The 24138-nt window shown below is 38.8% G+C and overlaps 1 protein-coding gene across 2 annotated transcripts in view; it reads left to right on the forward strand.

Annotated features, from left to right (window-relative positions):
- The window catches only part of dock2 (dedicator of cytokinesis 2), a 139391-nt gene that overhangs the window by 111798 nt on the left and 3455 nt on the right, over nt 1-24138 (forward strand). For both annotated transcript variants that reach the window (XM_077578871.1, XM_077578872.1), the window contains 23 exons: nt 5650-5748; nt 5820-5914; nt 6116-6194; nt 6290-6390; nt 6629-6687; nt 8560-8708; nt 8974-9059; nt 9935-10091; nt 13689-13729; nt 14500-14590; nt 15864-15971; nt 16402-16491; nt 16976-17080; nt 17428-17569; nt 19095-19176; nt 19274-19358; nt 20940-21026; nt 21200-21376; nt 22144-22227; nt 22438-22575; nt 22885-23012; nt 23698-23893; nt 23972-24077. In XM_077578871.1, the coding sequence (XP_077434997.1) occupies nt 5650-5748; nt 5820-5914; nt 6116-6194; nt 6290-6390; nt 6629-6687; nt 8560-8708; nt 8974-9059; nt 9935-10091; nt 13689-13729; nt 14500-14590; nt 15864-15971; nt 16402-16491; nt 16976-17080; nt 17428-17569; nt 19095-19176; nt 19274-19358; nt 20940-21026; nt 21200-21376; nt 22144-22227; nt 22438-22575; nt 22885-23012; nt 23698-23893; nt 23972-24077 (2485 nt within the window). The remainder of the gene's footprint in view (nt 1-5649; nt 5749-5819; nt 5915-6115; nt 6195-6289; nt 6391-6628; nt 6688-8559; nt 8709-8973; nt 9060-9934; nt 10092-13688; nt 13730-14499; nt 14591-15863; nt 15972-16401; nt 16492-16975; nt 17081-17427; nt 17570-19094; nt 19177-19273; nt 19359-20939; nt 21027-21199; nt 21377-22143; nt 22228-22437; nt 22576-22884; nt 23013-23697; nt 23894-23971; nt 24078-24138) is intronic.

The following is a 24138-nucleotide window of genomic DNA, read 5'->3' on the forward strand; positions in this document are numbered from 1 at the left end:
GACTAATGCCAGTGCTTGTAACAAACACAAACACATCGGTGCACACATTAATAACTCACACACCGGCTTCACTCACTTTATTTTTATCTTGGTGTCTTCTCCGTCCATGGCGTCTCTCTCTTTATGCCACGGACCCATTTAAGCTGCTGTCCTCTTTTCTCTTTGCCCCACTTTACCCTCTTGAGACCGTGTTTTAAAATGTATGTTTCCTTGGTGTTCTTAGGTGACGTGTTATAAGTGAAAAGCATGTGTTGTTTGTTGTGCTTGTCTTGTTGGTTGGTGAAGTTAATTTCCTCGATTGTCTATGAAGAGGGATTCTCTTTTACGAGAAAACAGGATTAAGGGCTGGAATTTGGGCACATTGAGGCTTTGTTTGCATTGCAATTAAGATTTTGGAAACAAGCACCTGTCAGGTTCTCGTAAATATAACAAATACATCCGGAGATCCCAACATTAAAGGTTTTGCCCATGACTGGGGCACCATCTGGACCAGTGCTTTCATCACATCAGAAATCCTGCACGTCAGATTATACACAATAAAGCTGTTGGTGGATCATACATGACGCCATAGTGCAGATTAAAAATGATCAGGCTCGAATGTACAAAATGTACAAAAATTCCGCTTCCTTATGTGCAATCTGGGGACGTCACTTGCTGTTGTTACGCTTTAGGACTTGTTTCCATTTGTAAAAAAAGATTTGCTTCATTTATTTTTAACTTCTTTTGACTTTGTCTGTGGAGAAAGGTCCCCGCACGGTTAACCACCGCAAACAGACAAGTGTACGCTTCTAGTTTTCTTGCAGCCGCGAGCTTTCTTCTGCAGTCTTAAGTTTGTGTCAGCATGACTCACAATTTGCAATTCTATTTGTGTTCATTTTGGAGAATTATTAGACCCCATCAACCCCCCCCGAGCACCACCCAACATCCCCATTATTAATTATTTATTTGGTACAAAGGGGTTTTGGGACCGCTGGAAAAAAAAAAAGGGGGGGGGGGGACAGAATAATACTACATTAAAATGGAATTATTTCAAGAAAAAAAGTAATATTTTTAGGTTTAAAAAAAGTCATATTTATTCATTAAAAAAAAATCAAACTATATTTTTGTATTTATAGCATGAAAAATGTAGCTTTTTTGCCTAATTAATTAAATAAATAGGACTTTCCTCTAATTATACAAAAAAAAAAAACTTTACTGTGGATTGTAATTTTTTATTTTATTTTTTTTCCCAGCACACACTGCTAATGTTCACTGAAATCCTGGAGTGTCATAACTATTCTTTTTCAAAATTATGATTTTTAAATTTTGGAGGGTAATGTTCTAATATAGTTATCATTGTGAATTTGTTCTTTATTTATACTCAATCATAAAAAATGATAAGTAGTCGAAGAATTACGTGTTCTCTCTGATATTGTTCCGGAAAAAAAACATTAGACATAGACATTAGAATAGAAAATTGCCATTAATTTCATGCAAAAAAAGGCTGTGTTGGAATATTTATACCAATATGTCTTTCTTTAAAGTTGTCTGTTTTTGTTTTGTTTTTTTTGGGTGGGGAGATTTTATGGATCAGGAGTATTAGGTGTATCGGTACTTGATATCAGTATGAATGACAACTCAAGAGTGGTATTGAACATCCCTTGTATGTATTTACTGTATATTCAGCATCTAAGTAAAGGTCTTTATGACAATGTCGTCATATATATTTTCCACTGCAAAGTAGCTACCATGCCTTGCAACATGTCCACATTTATATAAGCAACCAGAATGAAGCGCATGCTACTGTACAAACAAACCAGATTATGTTTGTTTGCGTGTGTACTGTATTTGGCAATGTATTAGATGCCTCAATGTACATAATGATTGTCTCATGAACAGATGGCACAACAACTCTAATTACACCTTCGACAATCAATCTCTCTTATGCCCATTGCAAGCCTACGTCAGATCCCAGGGTAACAGCCAAGTACAGTACAGTAAATGTATGTTGTGTGCGTAAAAGATGAAGCTCATACCCGTGTCCACTCCTGTGAGGGCATTGGCAAGAAATTCTGCAGGCTTCCTGTGTCTCTTGATGGCTTGTATTTTTAAAGATGTGAAATCACAGTTGAGTGCAACATAATGCCAGCTTGGTTGGGATGGTCATTAAAGGACCTTCGCAGGATAGAGATGGACATGAAAAGAATAAAAAGCTTGTGAGGAATACAGGAGTTGCTTTACTTGCCTTCTGGTATGGTGGGTTAGATGCAAGTTTAGGTACTTTACGGCCTTTACAGTGAACTCACATGACAAAATATTTTACGTTATGCTGGTTGACCAAATTATTTTAATTGTATTCATTCCAGATTTAAACTACCATCAATCTTTTTTAGCCAAGCAAAAAAATGTACTGCATCAGTTTCAAAAACAGTTCGAACCAATAACCTGGAAGAATGTCCATGCAACAAAAGACCATTTAATCAATTCCGGCACTATCCATAATGTGGAGCATAGTGGTCATTTTTATTGGTAAATCGAATAAACCAAAAATCTTTTTTTATTTTATTTTTTATTTTTTATTTTTATTTTTTATTTTTTTTTATTTTTTTGCCTTTTCAGCAGTTTGGAAAATGGATCATTCATTTGACTTTTGAAGCAAAATTTTTGTGTGCATCTATTGCGTCCAGTCCGCGCCTAGCTTTCATCTTTTAATCCTTCAAATACGAGCTGACAAATCTCTGCTCTTTCTCAATTAAAACTTAATGATCATAATTAATCATATTTAATTGCATCAGTCTTATATAACCGTTTCCCCACCGCTGGGCATCTCATGGGGGGCGGTAATCTGTAATGACAGGGTTCAGAGCTGTTGACTTACATTGAATCTGTTTTTAAGAGAAAAAGAGATGCATTTGATATGTTTCCAAACGCTCAACATGGTAAGTGATTAAATCAGTGTTTGATTTAATCACAACACTTGCGGCTTTGGCAATATCCTAAACATTTTAATGGTATCATTTGGCAGGTTAATTCTCTGGTGCTGTTTGGATACAGGTGGGCGATAATAGATATTGATGCATTATGTACACGAGTGATAAGTGAGGAGAAAAAGTGAGGGAAATTAAATGAGTGAAGAGGAGATGGGGGGAGAAAGAGGGGCAAATCCCAGGACTCGCCAGCTCCCTAGCATCTGTGTCCTGTTTTGTCACTAATCTCCTCCTGGTTGCATAAGATCACACACACACACACAAACACTTCATAATATATTCAATTTTGATGATATAACCAAGCAATGTAAACATTCTTCACCCAGGAGTTCAGTGTGAGTTTGTTGTTAAAGAAATTTTACTCTACATAATGTAGGTCCGGACTAATTACTGTAAACCAAAGTGGGGCAACAGGTCATGTGACCAGCTACACACCAGCTGACTGGTTTGAATGCTTCTGTGGATGTTTGTATGTAGGCCTTTGCAATGTTTTGCTTTTACTTTGAAATCCAGCCATAGTCTTGTTAGCACACATCCCAGTATGATGCAGTGCAGTTATGCACCACTGCAAACTACAGCCACAGGAATATAGTACAGTGCATTTAATCGTGTCTTTTTGACGGCAAAATACTTCAAACCAATATTCATGACAAATGCAGGTTAATTTCCCGTCAGTTCAACTATAAGTTATTGCTGTATTAACTGCCAAAACTGCAACGTCCTCCTACTGTCCTGTCTGGTCCACTGACCTCTTTCTGACCCATGTATTGTGCTTTTTCTGGTTAAAGGTTTCCCAATATAAATTGATACTGTAGGTCAGGAGCAGATAGGTAGCAAGGTCACTAGTAACATTGTCTGTGTTTTTCCTTGCTACGCTCTAAAAATAGGAATGAAAGTGCACTGTGGTATATATTAGGTTCCCGTACACGTATTCATACAATCTGTTTTTACATTCATACCCATGTGTGTTTGTGTTCTCCCAGTTCATTGCTGGTTCGTTTTCGCATTGTTCTCATATTCAGTCTTTTTGCCCTTGTGAAGGTCTTGTGGAAAAGTTTTTCAATGAATGAATTTCTGCTTTAATCCCTTCTTAAGTTTGTTGTTTCCTTTGGTAGTAGTTTTCAGTGTTGCCATCCATTTTCTGTAGTGCGCTCTTGTTGGAAGTCATATTTGTGAATTGGAACGGAAATGATGGATAGTTTTCAAAATTTTAGGCACATAAAAATCTGAAGAAAAATGTGGTGTGAAATTGTCCATTAGTATTCCACCTGTCTTTGCAATTACAGCTAAGAGCCTTTCAGGGTATTTTTTACCTGCACATGTACACACTGAAATTGTTGCCTATTCTTTGCCCACACAAAAAAGCTCCAGCTCAGCCAGATTGGATGGAGAATATCTGTGAACAGCAATTTTTAAGTTTAGCAATAGATGTGCCATGAATATTCTTTCATCTATGTTCACTGTGTATAAATGCTTTCTCAAGGCAATGTTAATGAAGCATTAAACACGTCTTGCATCGTGATCGCATGCTTTAATTAAACCGGCCTCCTCTTTGTGTACGCACCTTGACCCTCTGGGGCCAATGTACTGTAATACAGACACACGGATAGGGAGTTGGAGGAGGCGCCGCACTTCCTCAGTAAACTGAAACCTAAATGGTTGATCCAATTTGGATTATTCTTGACCCAACTATTTTTAAAAGTCTTCTCTCTAAAATAACAAAAAAATCATCCAGAAAGATGGGTCAAATTGACCCAAGTAGTGGATCGGTCCCTGCAGCCTTTTTTGTCCATCTCAGGGGGCGGCCATTTTGCCACTTGCTGTCGACTGAATATGACATCACAGTTGCTCAGGCAACGACCACTCACAGCTCACCAGTTTTTTTTAAGCTGAGCTGTGATTGGTTGTTACTCGAGTCCTGGGCAACTGTGATGTCATTTTCACGCAACAGTAAGTGGCAAAATGGCCGCCTCCTGATATTGACAAAAACTGCAGGATTTTGCTCCTTAACTCACATTCCATTAACGCAATATTAACCAGAAAACTACATTTAGATTCTTGGGTCTGCTTCGAACATATTATTGTCGAGATTTTTTTTGGGGGGTTGACTTCCCCTTTAAATAAGGCAAAGTGTGGTTTGCTTAAATACACTATCTGTAGCTCTCTTTGTTTTATAGTAAACTTCAACTAGGAGGGGCAATAAACAGCCATAAGCTGTTTAGATTTGTTCACCTGCCAAACTGTTGCTTTGTGTGAAGTTTACCATGCCATGCTCATAACTAAAAAAAATTGCTCACCACACAAAACAAACAAAACAAAAATCATCTGAGCAGTGACTCATAACTTGTAAAAGTAAATATGGTCACACACAAGTCGATGTCCCACTGTATATGCAAATTCATCCAGATTAACAAAATGAATGTGTGTGAATGGTGAGTTCTCTAAATTTGTTTCTATAAGCTTAACTATATGACACCGACATTTGTATATTTTTCTGGAGAAAAATGTTGTTGTTTTTGTTGTTTTTTAAAAAGGGCACAATTTGTCTTTTTTTTGCGAATCAGCCTTCTTTGTTTTGCTTGTTTGATGTGTCACATTCATTTGAGGAGCAGCTGCGTACAACTGATTGGTAACCACAACTCTCTCTCTCCTTGTGCCCTCCACATAAAAACGATGTGAATAGTCCCGGGTGGTGGCCTGCATGACAGCCATTCTCAGTCAAATGGATGACCGTCATTACTCCACATACATAGAAACCTTCACGAAAACCTCAGATCTAGTGGTAAGTGCCGTGCGTGTGCGTACAATAATTGCGTACATCTCCAATAAGAAAGTGTGTTCTCTTCATTCCAGGACTTTCTGATGGAGTCCTTCTTACTTTTTAAAGACCTGATCGGGAAGCATGTGTACCCTTCAGATTGGATGGCCATGATCATGGTGCAGAACAGGTATGCATCTGTGAGCAGGCTTCTTTTTTTTTTTTTTTTTTTTAAATTGTAAACCTTTTCAAATGGCAAGGAGTAGTTAAAAAGCTACAGGGTACAGCAGGTCTTACAGGTACTTCTTTATGGAGTAATCAATCCTCGTGGCAGACAAGCTAGCGCTGATTCATTATGCTGCATATGTTGGCTATATTTGTTGTGATTTAGGGTGTTCCTGAGAGCCATCAATACTTATGCTGACACAATGAATAAAAAGTTCCTCAACAATGATGATTTTGAAGTACAGGTGAGTATAGCTGTGCAAATGCAACTAATTGCTGGATTCGTCTGTGTTGGTTTTGACGTGAACGTGCATCGTACGTCCTCTTTCTTCCCATCTAGTTGTGGAATAACTACTTCCACTTGGCGGTGGCATTCATTACTCAGGAATCTCTGCAGCTGCAACATTTCTCGCCAACAAAGAGGAACAAGATTCTAGCCAAGTGAGAGAAAGGCCACATCACTCGCACACCTTCTCCCTGGGCTCTAATGAAACACATCTATTTCAGGATCTGCATCACTGTTTATACTCCTACACCAGATTTGGATGGCGTGTGGATAGATAATTGAATTAGGTTCATGTTAAAGCAGATTAGTGGAGCGTTACTTTTCCCAGCGGGATGTTCATTTTTTTTTAATGGTGGAAAATTAGTTTTGGGATTGACTGGCTCTTTATTTCAGATATGGAGATATGAGACGACTCATTGGCTTTGCGATTCGGGACATTTGGTTCAAACTGGGTAAGTAAGTCCTACACATCATTCAGTTGCAGCATATACTTTATAATATGTCATATCAAGCAATAAAATACAGGATCATGTATCATACAGTACAATAACATAACTATGCAATAGTATATCTTATCAAATAGTACTTGACTATATATCATGCAGTATACTATAGAATAGTATCATATCACATGAAACAATGCAATTCGATATATCATACTGAACAGTGCCATGCCTTATATTGTTTCCGGTCATATCATATATCATATTATACAATATATCCACCATACATCCAACTGTTTTCTACAGTGCTTGGCCTTCATTAGGGTCACATGTGAGTTGGAGACGATCTCAGCTGGCTTTGGGTGAAAGGCGGAGGACCACCTTCACTGGTCATCACTTAATTGCAAGCACTTACAAACAAACTCCTACACGTACTTACATTCACACCTACGGACATTTTTGAGCCTTGAATTTGCCTATCTTGCATCTACTGTATCTAGTTGTCTCGTCTGTCTTCCTGTCTGTCTGGAGAAAATGAATGCCCTTTAATTAATAATCTAAACACAATGAGAATATTTGAGTTTTTGTTGTTTTTTGTTGTTGTTTTTTTTTTTCAAAATAAAAAAAAAAGGCCAGTCTAGATGACAGTCTAACACATGGGTGTCCATACTTTTTTATGTGAGTACCGCATACAGAAAAATGGAAGGACGCAAGGGCCACTTTAAATTTTTTCGACTTTAATTGCTACTCAACTGCTAATCATGGCTAACTTTGCTGACTAAAGCTAGAAAACAGGTGAGCCGTGCTTGGTCGTTATCTACTCCCTATGTCATCTTTAGTCGACAGCAAGTGGAAAAATTAGTTATTAAAGGTATTAATTGTACATGAAAAATAATGAAGTTATCAAATTCATTCTGGACAAAATATTACCTTTTTACTGCTGAAAATGGCTCAATGAGTCAAGTATCCCTTTAAATGTTCAAAATCAAGTTAAAGCATTAACTCATTGATTAATCAAAAAAATATTGCATTAATCATTTATTAATGCAGATTATATATTAATTTTGACAGCAGATAATCCTTTATCTTGACAGCGGATGGTTATGTTCAAGGTAGCACAGGTTGTGTTTGAACAATAACCATAGCTACAAGTTTAAAGTAAAGCATTTAATAAATGTTTACATATGACATTCAGAATATGTGTTCATGTCAAACAACTGGGGTCATTTTCTTTGTCATTTTAAATTATGCAAGTAATTAAATTATTAGAAAAAGGGGAGGATGGGAGCGTGCTGTGGATCAAATAATGTCGAAGAAATCCTCATAACATTAAATGTCAAAAGATTTAACACAACAGGTGCTTTTCAAATTTGGCAAGCACATTTTTTTTACTTAAGGAATTAACCGTGATTAATCAAAATTCTAAAATGTGAATAATCTGATTTAAAAATGTAATCCTTTGAAGGTTCTAGTTCAAATCTTTTATTTGTGTCTTTGCATATCTAGATACGCGCTACAGTATATAAATACATTGATTAGCTACCTATTTTTCACTCTCAATCTCTAAACTTTTTTTTTTTTTTTAATAGCTGAGTGGGGCGTATCAAATGCCATTTTATAGTATTTTCCACGGGCCACTGGAAAAAAGCATGACACGCCACAATTGCCACCTCGGCCATAGTTTTGTTACCACTGGTCTAACAGAACAGATATGGAAAGGTTTTGTTGGGTTACTTGACTTCACTTTGCCATTCGGTCAGTTATGCATTTGATTGATCAGTGCATGTTGAAAGCAATAGACTTATTAGTTTTATTAGTTTATGCATCTATCCATCTGGACTAGGAATTAATGTTACCTGCATTCCTTTTCACTTCCTCCAGGCAGCCATAAGATCTGCTTCATACCTGGCATGGTTGGTCCTATCCTGGAGATGACTTTGATCCCAGAAGAGGAGTTGAGGCGGGCCACCATTCCTATTTTCTTTGACATGATCACTTGCGAACATGGACACTCAGGGAATTTCAACAAGGTACATGCGCATGGCAGACTAACGTGTCATTAATCAAGTGCACATAAAAATGACACACGTACAAATGCCTTCGGGTGCATGCGCACGCACGTGCGCTGCACTGTACCATCGATTTTCTTTGACACCGTGCATAAAAGTAAAACAGATACCTTCATTCTACTTGCATAATTAATTCCCCTATCGACTCCTCCTTTTTCCTTCGCTTGTCTTTTTTTTTAATCATCCTTTTGTCTTGCTGCTCCTATTCAAATCTCGCCTTCTGCAGTTTGAGAACGAGATCATCCTCAAGTTGGACCACGAAGTGGAGGGCGGAGGCGGAGATGAGCGATACATGCAACTACTGGAAACCATGTAGGCTGCAAGAAAAAAATGGACAAAAGTATTGTGATTCACCTCATAATCCATTAAATAATGACTCAGGGGGGTGACTTTTTAGTTTTTACTCTTCCAAGGCATTTTGTACAATTTTATGCTTTGCGGGCAAAGTTTGCGGACGACCTTCCAAAATTTCGACATAATTATTTTACCATTGTTGTTGTTTCTTTCTTTTTTTAAGACCTTCTAAAAATTTGAAATAATTGATTTGTATAATTATTTTTACATTGTTGTTCCTTCTGTCTTTCTTTTTTAACACTTTATGCATTGACTGAGTGTCTAAAAGGGTACTTCAAAAAAACAATGGAGGTGGCGTCATTTAGTGGTAGAGTGGTCGTCTCACAACCCAGTGGTTGTGGGTTCGATCCAATGCCATTGTGACCACGTCGAAGTGTCCTTGAGCAAGATACAGAACCCCCAGTTGCGCCTGATGTTGTGTCATCAGTACGTGAATCAGTAGTCGAATGTAAAGCGCTTTGAGGGCCTTGTAAAGTGGAAAAGCCCAATATAAATGAAGTACCATTTACAGCTATTACTATTGGTAGCATCAATGGCCTCTGACATCGCAATTCTCCAGTGGAGCAACGCTTCCCATTTTCTACAGTATTCACTTCTTAATGGTGCAATGGCAAGGTCCCAATACATTTGTCCATATATAGATACATATATATATATATATATATATATATATATATATACACACACACTTGTTTTTAAATTATTTAAAATCGTGCATTACTGTATCTTTTGGGTCTCACCTTTTTGCCCGAGAAAAGTTCCAAACATGTATTTTGTGTGGCCGCATGGTTATCTCAAAAAGCCTAGAACATTGTTGGCCTCTATCTTGCCAGACTGCTGGATTGTGCTTCAGAGAAGTCCGCTTTAAGACCTCAAGTGCAGCACTTTGTTGCCTTGGTGAAGGGACTCCTCACCCGTCTGCTCGACTACCGCACCGTGATGAGGGATGACAGCCGCAACAATCGTATGAGCTGCACCGTCAACCTCCTCGTAAGTCCCGTTCTTCAAATGTTTGCTTGCGGGTTGTTACAGCCTTCTGGTGCTGTGGTCCTCAACAATTTGACAGGTTGGTATAACTGGAGAAAGCGTGTCTGTCCTCAGGACGTCCCAAAAGTTATGTCAAACCTTGGGCATGCTGTAGTATACAGCCCAAGAGCCATATGCAGCCTATTGGCCTGTGCCATATTGTAATACACAAGTGTAATTCGTACCGTGGCAACACTCAAACACTCAAGTCTCAAATGGTCTTCCCCATTAAAATTTATTGAAATTTACATGAATGCATTGTAACAAACTGAACAGTTTTTGTGACATTTTCATCTTCAATTCTTTGGGCTTTGTGTGACTCATGTTGTGCTCGTCTTGGCCACCTGGGGGCAGTATAATACAGCCATTCAGATATATTGCACATGAAACGTCTCAGTTCCTAAGTTAGGGAGTAATATTAGTTGTTCTTCGCAGAGGATAAAGAACACGTGCCTGTGAGTATTATAGCAGTTGCATTTCTTCTTGTTCTTGTGCATTCATTTCCCTTTTACATATATTTGCCCATTTTTAACATTCAGTGAGATATTTTACTGCAGTATACAAAATTGTTGACCACAAACTCACATGCACAGCTAAAAAGTATCCTCTAGTCTCGTGGTCTTATTATCTCCCCGGGTGCTCACCTGCAAACGTCACAGTAGTGCTGGTTAGGTGTTGTTAACAGCTGCCGCTTTGGTGCATCATCACGTAATGAGAAGTTGACTCACTTGGCTATGAGGCACCACGGAGCACATGACCTTCATGTAGATGGGCATTCTCCGGAGGGAAGCCAGCACACTGATACTATTCCGCACCGATGCTATGTCTGACCTTTGCGGGGAAGAGAAAATAGTGGAAAAACTCACAGTAGAGTAGCTTTTGCCCCTCAATGACTGCGTGCTTACACTCACTTGTTATTGGATGCACCTACAGAATCTAATGAGAAAGAGAGGTGTGCATTAAAAAGTCTTCATTTTCCAAATATAAACATGTTTAATAAGACAGGGGATGGCATTGCTGATTTTTAACAAATGTTCTTTTACTGAATGCAACAGATGACGCTTAGAGTCAATGTCAACAGTTTTACAGCCTTAACAAGATTAGAGTGCAAAAAAATTGACGTATTCCAAATTTACACAGGGTCAAATACAAGCTTAAATACGACATGCATACTTTCACCTAACTCTTTGACTATAAATGTTGCTTAAGGTTATAGAATGTATTTTAACTTGGCAAGGCTAAGCCATATTAACTTGTTAGTGATCATGATTGCTTCGAGCTAGTAGTTTGTCTTTCGAAACCACCAGCTTCAAGCTCGGCTGTAATTTGCTGCTGCCCACATAGACAAGCCAAATGCCCACTGGACACATTTTTTATGTTCCAACAAGACAGAGATTGAGCTCTTTGGCCACAAGATGTATTTTTTAAAGGAGTCAAGGTGGTGCTTTGTAACATAAGAACACTATATACTATTTGTCAAGCATGATAGCCGGCGCATCATACTCTGCGGCTGTTTTGCTGATGCATACAAAAGGAGGACTAACCTCCAAAGTCTTTAAATGTGGCTCAACGTAACGAAACATGGACAGCGATCCCCAAAACATCATCCACAGGTCTCAAACTCAAGGCCCCGGGGCAAAATCCATCCCGGCACAAAATTTGATGTGGCCCACAAAAGCAAATTGTGTGTCAACTTAACTCTTTGACTGCCAGACGTTTTCAGAAAAGAGATGCCGCGGGTGCCAGCCGATTTAAGCATTTTGACTGATCTTTCGAGGTCCACAGAAAATTTTGTGTTTGGACTATGGAAACACACATACTACCAATTGTACCATTGTACGTCCACCTGTGCAGAAGTGCTCCGTTGTGCTCCGCGTTTTCCGGCGTTAGCATCGCTAGCCGGTTAGGCTTTATGACGTGATCATAGCCGCCGCAACAACGCTTCCAACTTCGGCGTCAACCTCGGAGTCACCATCATCATCATCGTCGTCATCAATGTGCTCTTTAGCACTGGTTGATGCTTCTCTTCTTTGAAAAAAACAATCAAGCGTGAGCTGCTTCCTACCGGTCGCCATTTTCGCTTTCTCAGCCATTGTCCCCTCAACACTCTAGCTCCGCCTCACGTCTTCTACTACTGACGCCTACCCGACCTTGTCCAAAGAGTCATCGCTGCCATCTAGGGGCCAAAAATAGTCATTATACTAACTAGATATGCTTGATACTTTCAGCACAGCTGGCCAAGGCTTTCGTCCACCCGTTTCCCAAAAAAAAACTAAAAACTTGGTGAACGTCTTTTAACGTCTTTGGCGCTCCTCCGTAGGATTTTACTAAACGTTATTTAACGTTTTTGGTAGTCAAACAGTTAAATGACCCTTGATAAAATCTGTACCAGAATTTTTCATTCTCATCGCTTATAAATAATAATATTGAGATTTTGCAAGTTTTTTTTGTTAGCCTTTTTTGTAATAATCCAATAATTGGACAAACTGTCCTTGACTTATTATTTTGAAACTAGTAATCTATTAATTTTGTTGTGTATTATGTAATTATAAGATGAGACAACTAAACATTTAATTGGTTTCACCGTCGTAACAGCTCTCCAACAGAAGTCATATAAAGTGGCCGTGACAAAAATGAGTTTGACACCCCTCATATGAACTATTTATTTATTTATTTTTTTATTTTTTAATGGAAAGGCTATCATTTAGCTTCAGCAATGGCATCAGGTGTAGGAATAATTTGGGGCTTGCTGTAAGTCTGCATACAGCCTACAGTAGATTTGGTTGGTTGGTTGGTTGATTTATTGAACATATAAACATAGAAACACAAAAAACACATTACAAGTATGAAATATAAGTTGAATTAAAAAAGAAAAAAAACAAGAATATGAAGAAAGAAAATAGTTTACATGTTCAAAAGGTAGGGTAGGAAGAAGTTAAAAACTTATATAGTTCTACCCATTATGTTTTGACTTATTTCAATAGATACAAGAATAGGTTAATATATTTCAATAAAAGAAAATGTATAAAATAAATAAATAAATGACGATTGTGGTTGTTACTGTGCATATGATCTGACATTGTTTGTTATGATTGCTGTAGTTTGAAATTGTGTAGATCTGTAGCACATCATACTGAGGTTTTATTTTATTTTATTTTAGTAAATTAATCTGCACCATGAGTGTGCCTCTCAGTATGACGACATGTCTATTTCTACATCACTACAAACAACCACCATTTTTGTAAATAAAATACTGCACTGAATTGTGCAGGTGTACCTAATGAAGAGGCCTGTGACTCCACATTGTGAGTTACTATGTCTGACGGTTCATATTGCTAAAGGGTTGCATCACTAGCCTCCTGTTTTCTGTTGAAATCATTGAACATTAGTAACCCGAGAGCTTATGTGACACATCAAATGATCATGCAATATACACCATATGGACCAATATACAGTATAAGAGCACACACAAACAAATGCAGTGTAGTTGATCCTGTTTAGAAAATGTATATAATGACGTGCTGCACATTATCACTGACCATTATTGTCTTGCATTTACAGAACTTCTACAAGGACATCAATCGCGAAGGAATGTATATCAGGTATTTCCATCTTGCCTCTGACATATTGTGCATTTCACTTCTGTGTGGGTGCGCGCGTGTGTGAACAAGTGTGTGTGAGGCTCCATAATCTCATAAGGGATTATACATGTCCTGCTGAATTAATGTCACAATCCACTGGATCAGCACTTGGTCTGACTGAGGGAGAGCGGTAGGAGAAAGAAGGGCCTGATGGGTGGGAAGTGGGAGACCGGCTCATAGCGCAAAAGGAGATTATGCATTTTGTCATGTCCCATTGTGCATTTCTGCTGACCGTTTATGCTGTAAAGCCAATCAGAGTGTATTTGTGAATGTGAGCTCCGCTTCCGAGTGGAACATGTGCATTATTGTATACCATCTGCTTGGCTTGCTTTCTATTCAATGAAAGTGAAGGTTTTTAAAAAAAAAAATTAATGTAATGTACACTCACAACACTTTTGTTCTTCTCCTATTTCGGTGTATCAAGCTTTAAAAAGCTAAAAATGTTAAATGATTTTTTTTTAACAGTTCAATTATAACTAACTATTAATATAATTGTTAAGGCAGATTATTATTTATTTATTCATTTATTTAAATCTCTTGTATCTCTCGTTTGTGCATGCATGTGTAGCTAAAGAAATGTTCACTGCAATTGGTTGAGGAGCAGAAATTGTTGAGAATGACAGACATGTGACGAATGCATCAGGTTGTCCAACAGTGTCATCTAGTGGAATAATACATGACTCACATTGTTTGCACTTGACCTCTTCCTATATGTGTTCGTGTGTGTTCAGGTATCTTTACAAGTTGCGGGACCTTCACCTGGAAGGCGAAAACTACACAGAGGCGGCATACACGCTGCTGCTGCACTCACGCCTGCTCAAGGTAGCTAACACGTGAGCACATAAAGTGGAATTGAGTCGGTGACATTTATAGCCCGTCTTGCTCTCTAATCACATGTCTGCAGTGAGACTGTTATACGGGCACGGATTGTTACATAGCCGAGCTGGCTTCTAAATGATAAAACGCAGAGGTTAGTTTATGGCACGACATTGGCCACTAAAGCTGCATGGCTATGGTGATTGGATGCACTGCATGCACATACACGCACAAGCGTGTGACCTCCTGTGCCTTATTTTAGGCAATTGGAGACTTTATGAGAAGGATGTACACACAAATGCCCAGTGGAAAGCCTAGAATTTTTATTTTGCATATATTAAACACACACAAAGAACCAAGTCACTCACATGCAAGCCAGGTAGAGTGTGTGTACTGTGTTGGGTATCCTGGTAGCAGACTTGCATCTCTCCAATGACCAGTCTCAATTTCCATACTTTTTCATCTGCAGCTTTCCTTTGACCCACTGGTTCCAAAGCACTGACTTCGTACAGACTGTTGCAAAGAACTGATATAAAAAGTGCAGTAGTGAGAAAACTTCAAGACTCATAATGATTTATTTTGTCTTATCAGTCCTATATGTAATTAGAAACACAATGCATATGTTTTTATTAGTTTAGTTTTATTGTTTTAACAATAAAGACTTTCTATCCTATTTAAATTCATTCTAAATGTACAATGCTTTGTTAAAGCTGCGGTTCAGAGCTGATTGTCTTGAAAGTTAGGCCGTGCAAGTCAAAGTACACACAGCAAGTAAACTTTGGAGAGTTTGATGCTGTCATTGTTGTTGCTATGCTATGCATTAGTCTGGTGAACAGAAGATAGCAGAAGTTGCGTGTACTTAGAGTCCATTAAACAGGTACAAAATGGAAAAATGCACTTAAATCTCAGGTATAGTTGTGTGATTGCGTATTTGCGTGTAACTTAGATGTCCTGTTGGGTTTTAATTGTGTTGCAAGTTTGTGTTACTAAACGACTTATCGACTGAGTAAATTGCAAGTGAGCCTCTGTGCTGACTGCTCATTAAAGCCTTTTGCTTCAGTCAATTGAAATGCCTCAACTCTTCTTCTGATTATCGATTTGACAATAGCGTTGTGTTAAAGTACTCTGTAACTAAAAAAATAAAATAAAATTATAAGGTGGTGTCACTATCTGCAACATATCAGATTTTTTTTTTTAAACATACAACATAAAATTACATTTACAACCTCCTTTTACATGCATGATGTCCTTCCCTCTGTATTTTTTTTTCACCCTCCAGTGGTCAGATGACTTGTGTAGCCACTTTGAGTTCCGCGGCTCCCAAACCCAACGGCAGCTCAAGGAGACGCTCTCAGACACCATCATCGACTACTTTGACATGGGCAAGGTCTGCATGATCTCCTAACACATCAGCAAGATGACGTTTCTTTAAAGTGGCTATGTTCATAAATGTTCTTCGATTCTCTCAAATCAATAAGTTGGGAAAGTGGTCTTCCCCTCCAGTGGAAATGTTATTATGTAAAAAGTTAATACATAGCGCTAGCTGCACTATAATGATGAGACATTTTATAGCCACTTTTTCATGTGTTGGTGACACTTTCATTTTCTATCTCCGCTGAGTCCTTTATGTTCTCTCAAACAGTGATTGAGTCCCTTCATTTGTCACAGAGATTTCCATAAAATGAATGACCTGGAGGCCAGCTGGTGGCTGTTTGTCAGCAGATGGTGTAATGAAGGACACTGCTGTCTTTTTTTATTTCTTCTGTTGCGTGCGTGCGTGTGTTCGTGCGTGCGTGTGTGTGTGTGTGTGTGTTCAGATGTGGGAAGAGGCCATCACTCTGTGCAAGGAACTTGCTGATCAGTACGAGAACGAGATCTTTGACTACGAGCTACTCGGCAAGAGACTGGTAATGTGTCGTTTTGCAGTGTCACATCCTGCAACAATGATAGAGTGCTGATAAGTCGTGAATTAAAGATTAAAATTTCTTTGGCTCTTCAAATACAATAAAAAAAAACTGTCAAATGTAGTTACAATATTACCATATGTATTCGTTGTCATTACAGAGCAATTTCATGCCCCCGCACACCCTCACCCCCATTTTTCATTTAATACCCTTCATGCTGTCATTTAATTTCCCTTCAGGCAAATACTTTTATGATCTCTCCACAATTGGTTAGACTTCAGTTATTCGGAAACATTGGAATAAACTCTCATTGCCTTGCATGAGTCCTGCAGTTGCTCTCTCAGTTCAAGCAGAATTTATTTGGATGTAGAAGTGACCTTGTAAGGTTTGCACTTTATTTTCACCTCTATGCATTCTGCTGGGTGAAGCTTTGTAAGCAGATAAAAGCGAGAAGAAAAAAAAAACATCCATCTTTCTTTTTTTGCAGAAGAAACAAGCAAATTTCTACGAGAACATAATGAAGATCCTGAGGCCCAAACCAGACTACTTTGCAGTGGGCTACTATGGGCAAGGCTACCCTCCATTCCTCAGGGTGTGTGTTTGTGCTGTGTACTAACACTGGTCAACTTTAATTGTACAGTAAAAACAGCTGTCAAGTATTCCAGGTCAATGCATCAGATCGATTTTATAAACAGACTGGACTATAAAAGAAACTCAACCATACACAGAGGAGATTGAGAAAGTAAAAAATGGTGCCTGAGAGTACTTAACTTTTTCAATTTTGAATTGATTGAATAATCTGCTGTGCCAAGGAAAAATTCAATTGCAGCTTTTAGAAGAACAGTCTGGAAAAAGCTGAAGAGCCAAATTTACGTGGTCAAAATAATACAGCGCAAATGCAAGTTATAGCAATTTTTACAGCAGCTTATTATCCAACAGAACAAGGTGTTCATTCACCGAGGTAAGGAGTATGAGCGCAGAGAGGAATTCCAAAACCAACTGATGAGCCAATTCCCCAGCGCCGTGCGCCTCAATACTACCACCATGCCTGGAGACGACATCCGCAACTCTTCCCTCCAGTGTATCCTTGCAGCAGAATAAATGAATGTACATAAATATTCAGCACATTTATTTTTAATGCAATCTTACTTTGCAGCTGTCCTCGCATCAACAAAATAACTATATAACTACAGGATACAGTGTCCGCTCTCTGCTTTGCGTTTCAGTTATTGCGGATTCACTCTATCGCTGATTTTTATTTGTGACCAATTTGTAACCCGGTTTCTGGTTTAGGTTTTTAAAATTAAAAAGAAAAACGTCATCAGCAGCTCGGTATTTATTCTACATTTGCATGCTAAAAGTTTAATTTATTAAGTGTAACAAGTATTTAAAAGGGTGGGAGCCATGTCTGGGGTTTGTATGGGTTAATAGAGGTAAATCCCCCCCAAAAATAAAATACAAATAAAAATAAAAAAGTCAGCCATGCACATCTAAGTCTGCACTCTTCTTAATCTCTCCCCAATCAGACAAAAATCCTTTAGTACTTTAAAAGACTAAAATAGGGTCTTAGAGCCTTGAGTGATGCAATAAAAAAAAAAGTGCAATAGGTGGAAATTAATATATACCAAACTTACCTTTGTGGCTGTCGGGCTTCTTTTTGCACGGAAGCATGACAACTATTTCTTTTTAACTTTGACTGCCAAAAACGTTAAATAACGTTTAGTAAAATCCTATGGAGGAGTGCCAAAGACGTTAAAAGACGTTTGTTTCAAAACAGAGGTGAAACTAACCATTTTCTATTGTTGATTACTGAAAAACGGAATAAGGTAGAAACAAACTTTTTTTTCTGGTGAAAGGTGAGAGTCCAATCTTTCATTTGGTAGTATGTGTGTTTCCATAGTCCAAACACATAATTTTCTATGGACCTTGAAAGATCAGTCAAAATGCTTAAAATCGGCTGGCACCCAAGGCATCCCTTTTCTGAAAACGTCTGGCAGTCAAAGAGTTAAGAAAACAGGTACTCAAAAGTAGCCTATCTGATCTAACTTACTAATTATTGTCCAAAAACAACACTCACACAGACATCCACACTTTTAATCTTGAGGCAAGCTTATGCTGTGCGGCTCCGACAGAGTGAGGGAGAGGCTGAGTTTTACAACAATTCTCAGACAGGCAAGTGTCCAAGGGAGTTTGAGTTTAATAGTTTGCTCTCAAGCTGTTTTTAACACTTAAAATTTAACGGTTAGTGTAGTCAAGACCACACCAACCGAGATCAAGACGTTATCGAGACGAGAATATTGTGACCGAGCCGAGACAAAACCAAGACTTTTCGAGGTAGACTGAAACATGACCAAGACAACTGTATACAGTATATACTGTATATATAAAGAAAAATAATCCCCCCCCCCCCAAAAAAAAAAATACAGAGCAAAATCACAAGTATCTTTTTTTTTTTCATTAAATTTGAAAAATAGTGACATTTGAGACGGTAGTTAAATTTCTGCTTTTCAAATTTCAACTTATATGACTGAGGTGGTATTGGACTGTAACAGTTGCACTATATTTTCCACCGTGCTAATGTTTAAATTCTCAGTGATTCGCAACAGATATCCAGTGTTTCACCGTCCGGCCTGTCCTCGAAATCCCTCCTCGCCTGAAGAATAAACCAGTCCCGGACCAGATCATCAAGTCAGTGCTGTTTGAAGAGGGGAACGTGCGCACTTAGCCAACACTGCAAAAGAGTTTGGAATTTCAATGACACTGACCTTTGTATGACTCCTTCTAGCTTCTACAAGTCCAACTACGTGCAGCGTTTTCATTATTCCAGACCTGTGAGGAAAGGACCTTTGGACCCAAACAATGAGTTTGCTGTAAGTAGACTTTTATGAACGTAGAGGAGTGAATGTCATAATGATCAGTGTGAAATGGTGCCCAGTCCATGTAGTATTAAAATCAGTTCAGTATAATTACAGTGATTACATTTGGTATATTTGCACAAGTTTACCTGATCTGATGCATTTGGTTTATCCCAAATATTGCCTGAAGCTATCAAGCAGGGGTCACCAATTTAACACTAAGTACCAAGTAGCCCGCGAGGTCCACATGAGTAGCCCACAGAGTTGTTCTTAATGTGGAATAATATGTTATATGTGACCTCACTAGTCTAAACATGACATTCAGATTAATATTACATTTGTGGAACATGAGTTAAGCAGCAAAATCCAGCCGTTTTTATCCATCTCAGGGGGCGGCCATTTTGCCACTTGCTGTTGACTGAAGACGACGTCACAGTTGCTCGGGGCTCAGGCACTTTTGCTGCTTAACTCATATTCCACTAACGCAATATTAACCAGAATACCATATTTAGATTAGTGGGGCTGCATAGAACACATTATTGTCAAGAATTCTGGGGGGAGGGGGGTGACTTCTCTTTTAAAACAGCTCATAGTCACCAGTTATAGGACATTGTAATTTTCTCAGTCATCATTTAAAAATGCGAACACTACATATATTTTTCTGTTCCCTAATGATTGCGACAAATCAATAACATGATCAATTGCTTCACAAATACGAATAATACCAATTTGTTATTTCAGAAGTGTGTATCAAATGTGTAGTCACTTACACCTATCAGTATGGCCAAGAAGTGGCTCTCACTTTCAAAAAGGTTGGTGACCCCTGCGATAAAAGTTACATTTTGATTGGCACTGTCAGAGAGGTACTAGGTTTTACGATTTTTATATACAACTAAAATGGTAATAATATAATATATCCATCCATCCATTTTTTTAACCGCTTCTCCTTACAAGGGTCGCGGGGGGTGCTGGAGCCTATTCCAGCTGGCTTCGGGCAGTAGGTGGGGTACACCCTGAACTGGTTGCCAGCCAATCGCAGGGCACACAGAGACGAACGACCATCCACACTGACAATCACACCTATGGGCAACTTGGAGTGTTCAATTAACCTGCCATGCATGTCTTTGGAATGTGGGAGGAAACCGGAGTACCCGGAGAAAACCCACGCAAGCATGAGGAGAACATGAGAACTCCACCCAGGAAGGCCGAAGCCCGGACTCGATCTCACGTCCTCTGCACTGGGAGGCGATAATATAATATAATATATGATATGATATGATATGATATGATATGATATGATATGAACAGGAACACAAGTTATACACCACTGTAATAGAACCACAAAAATAAACATTGTGAAAGAGCAGGTCAAGTTAATTCAAGGCTTCCTTAACGCCACAATTATTTTTTTAATGGTCTATTAACGCCCGCGCCTTAATCGTGCTTATTTACACTTACAACAGCAGAGTATATAAAAAGCTCTTATGGGTTTGATCTCATTACACTACGCACGTGTAACAGCCACTGTTGTGTATGTGATTGTTGTTGTTACAGTTCCTGCCCTTACAAATCACATATAATTGCTTTTTCTTAAAGTCTATGTGGATCGAGCGTACAACCTTCACCACTGTGTACAAATTGCCGGGTATCCTGCGCTGGTTCGAGGCTACTGATATGAAACATGTAAGGATTTATACTGTAGATGCCCAAGTCAAAGTTTTGACAACTTTTTTGTTTTTTTGTGTATACCTTTTTATTCCACAAAACCCTACATTCTCACATTACACCCCACTCACTTTTGTTATGTGTCTTTTACATCCTCCATCCCTCTAATCCATGGGCCAATCCATCGTCAGACGACCTTGTCCCCTTTGGAGAATGCCATTGAAACCATGGAGTCCACCAATGAGAAGATTCTGGCCCTGATCAACCAGTACCAGGCGGACTGGAGCCTTCCCATCAACCCTCTCTCCATGCTGCTCAATGGCATTGTGGACCCGGCAGTCATGGGTGGCTTTGCTAAATATGAAAAGGTGATTAAATGATCCAATCATGTTGCTGATGTAGGCCTTAAAGGAGGAGACTCATCCAGTCTGCAAATGATTGGCAAATGCATGAAGTCACTACTAATTAACACACCCACCGGCACCACACTATGGTAATGGCTTGACAATGGCAGATTATAGATCTAAACTGCCCAATGATGGGTGGAGGGACTATGTGAGGGTGGCTATAATTATGTAAATTAGCACCATTTCATGGAAGCGTGAAGTGCTGAGTGGCTTGCTCACGGACACATTGTCAGAAAAAGGAAGATAAAAATATTTACTTGGTTGTTTAATTTCACACTTGATGGGAAGGCAGGCACTCTTGGGACACAACTATCTGCATACAAGCAATTAAAAAGTTAATTTTCATAACATGTTCATTTTAATGAGTTAGTAGTTGTCATAAGGCAAAACATTTACTGATGGTTTATAATAAATTGTTATTTCTGTTGATTCAACACAGCTTCTACATTATATACATTGGATACAAAAAGTCTAAACACCCCTGAGACCACGATAAATCATTTTTTAACCTTTTTATTTCACCATTTTGCTAAGCCTGTACAACTCAATGAATACAAGTATTTTAGAGAGGGGTGCTTTTTTTCCTTCAGTTGAATTTTTAGGTTATAGGCCACGTTAATGGTGTTTAGAGTGATTTATATTGGTCTATTTTTTTTTAATAGAGTTTTGAAAATGTAGGCTTATTATGATGTAATCACATCCAATGCTAAAGGTGTGTTTGCTATCAGGCTTTCTTTACAGAAGAGTACACTCAGCAGCACCCTGATGACAAAGAGAAACTCCTGCGTCTTAAAGACCTCATTGCATGGCAGGTACCTAACAAAATTACATTTCAGCTAAACAAACAAGTTAAAGCATTTTTTTAACATTTGTTTGGTTGATTGATTGGTTTTCTCTTTATTACCCCTAATTAAATCAAGAAAGAACCCTAAGAGATTTTGAAAGCTCAATCTATTTGCTACCCGACCTTCAAATTTATGACATTTTTAATGTACTAAACTTTTGAATCTTTGTGTTTAAAGATTCCATTACTGGGCGGAGGCATTGCACTCCATGGGAAGAGGGTCACCGATGACCTGCGTCCCTTTCACGAGCGCATGGAGGAATGTTTCAAAGAGCTGAAAAAGAAAGTGGAGAAGGAGTACGGTGTGAGAGAGTTGGTAAGAACGCCAAACTCGACAGGAAGTCAGACACATAAATATAATATTGTCATTTTTTTCACTGGATGGTTCTGTGGCTCCTCGGATGGCTCACCGTCTTCCTTTTGACTCTTTTTTTTTTTTTTTAAGGTTGTACTGTTTACCCATGTGGTGACTAAAACCAATGTTCCTTGATTTCTAGTCTTGCAGATTGGTCATTGTCGTGCCATTGTAACATTATGGTCTTCACAAACAGGAGACAAATAGAAAAAAAAGGAATGTCGGGTAGATGGATATTTCGTAAATCAGTTTCACTATTTCTTTTTCTAGTTGGACTTGGATGACAGAAAATCGACTCGACCTTGCTCCATGCTGCGATCCGTTCGTCAGTCCATCATTTCCATTTCCTCACTGCAAGGCTCTGAATGTGCAACGCCAAACAAACTCTCCGTTGACAGGTAGTAAAGTAACATTATCCCCCCCCAACCCCCAAAAAAAAAAGATATGAAAATGAATACAAGACTGACAATTCTTAAACTGTAAGCGACTGATTTACCAAACAAAAACAACGTGGAAGCTGATCTACTTGCCAGGCACATCAAGAATTATGTCTACAAGAGAGGTTAAAAAGAAAGCCACGCAATTCATTTTGCACATTTCTACTTAAAGAAATGGATGCAAGTAAATACATTTAATGTGCACAAATTGATTCATTAAACCTGAAATTAATTAAAGCACCGCATCAGAAAGGCAGATGTAAACCGGCACCACTGTGCGGACTGATGACTGCAGTTACCGTGGTGATGAGGGTGTGTAGGCAAAATGGCAAAAAGGCAAGAGGGAAAACTGAACTTCTCTGCCCATGTAAATATTTTTGAAATGGCAGAAAAAAAACATTTTTGATTCAGCAATGACATTTTCTACCTCTTCCACTAACACTTCCAATCCCATCACTTTAAATGTAATTTGTCACCCTCATTTAAATAGGGATGTGTCCAATACTTTTACACCCTGTGGCCAATTGTGTCACATTCTAAGTACACACCAATCCACAGCATGCACAAACTGTTAGCATGAACTCATCTTACTGGCCCGCTGAATTAGAGTAAATCAGACCCAAAACCTTTCTTTTCCTCTTTGCAGGGACTTCCCGTCTGAGGCATTCTTCAGCAACACGCTGCCACGCTCCAGCGGCAGCCTGAGCACGCAGGAAGACGATGTTGTGACCGTGGGCGACTCTGAAGTGAAATTGAGGAAGAGTAAGAAGAAGAGGAAGAGGAGTAGCATGATCTTCATCACAGAGGAGAAAGAGCAGACAAACACTCTGGACTGCAAACGGGTCAGCGTTGGTTGCGTCATCGGTTGAGTTCTGGGCATCTGTGTAGATCTGTCATGATGATCTCTGTCACCCCCACAGCTGTCCAAAAAGCAAGAGTTCCGTAGTGAAACCAACTTGTCAGAGCCCAATAATGGGAATGTGTCACTGAGCGGCACCAATTCCAGGTCCTTGCCTACCATTACAGGTAAACTACACAAAAACACGCACTTAACTAGTTCATTTAGTAAAGAAGTATTCGCATAACT

This window comes from Vanacampus margaritifer, chromosome 10 (assembly GCF_051991255.1).
Source record: "Vanacampus margaritifer isolate UIUO_Vmar chromosome 10, RoL_Vmar_1.0, whole genome shotgun sequence".
NCBI classification, from domain to species: domain Eukaryota; kingdom Metazoa; phylum Chordata; class Actinopteri; order Syngnathiformes; family Syngnathidae; genus Vanacampus; species Vanacampus margaritifer.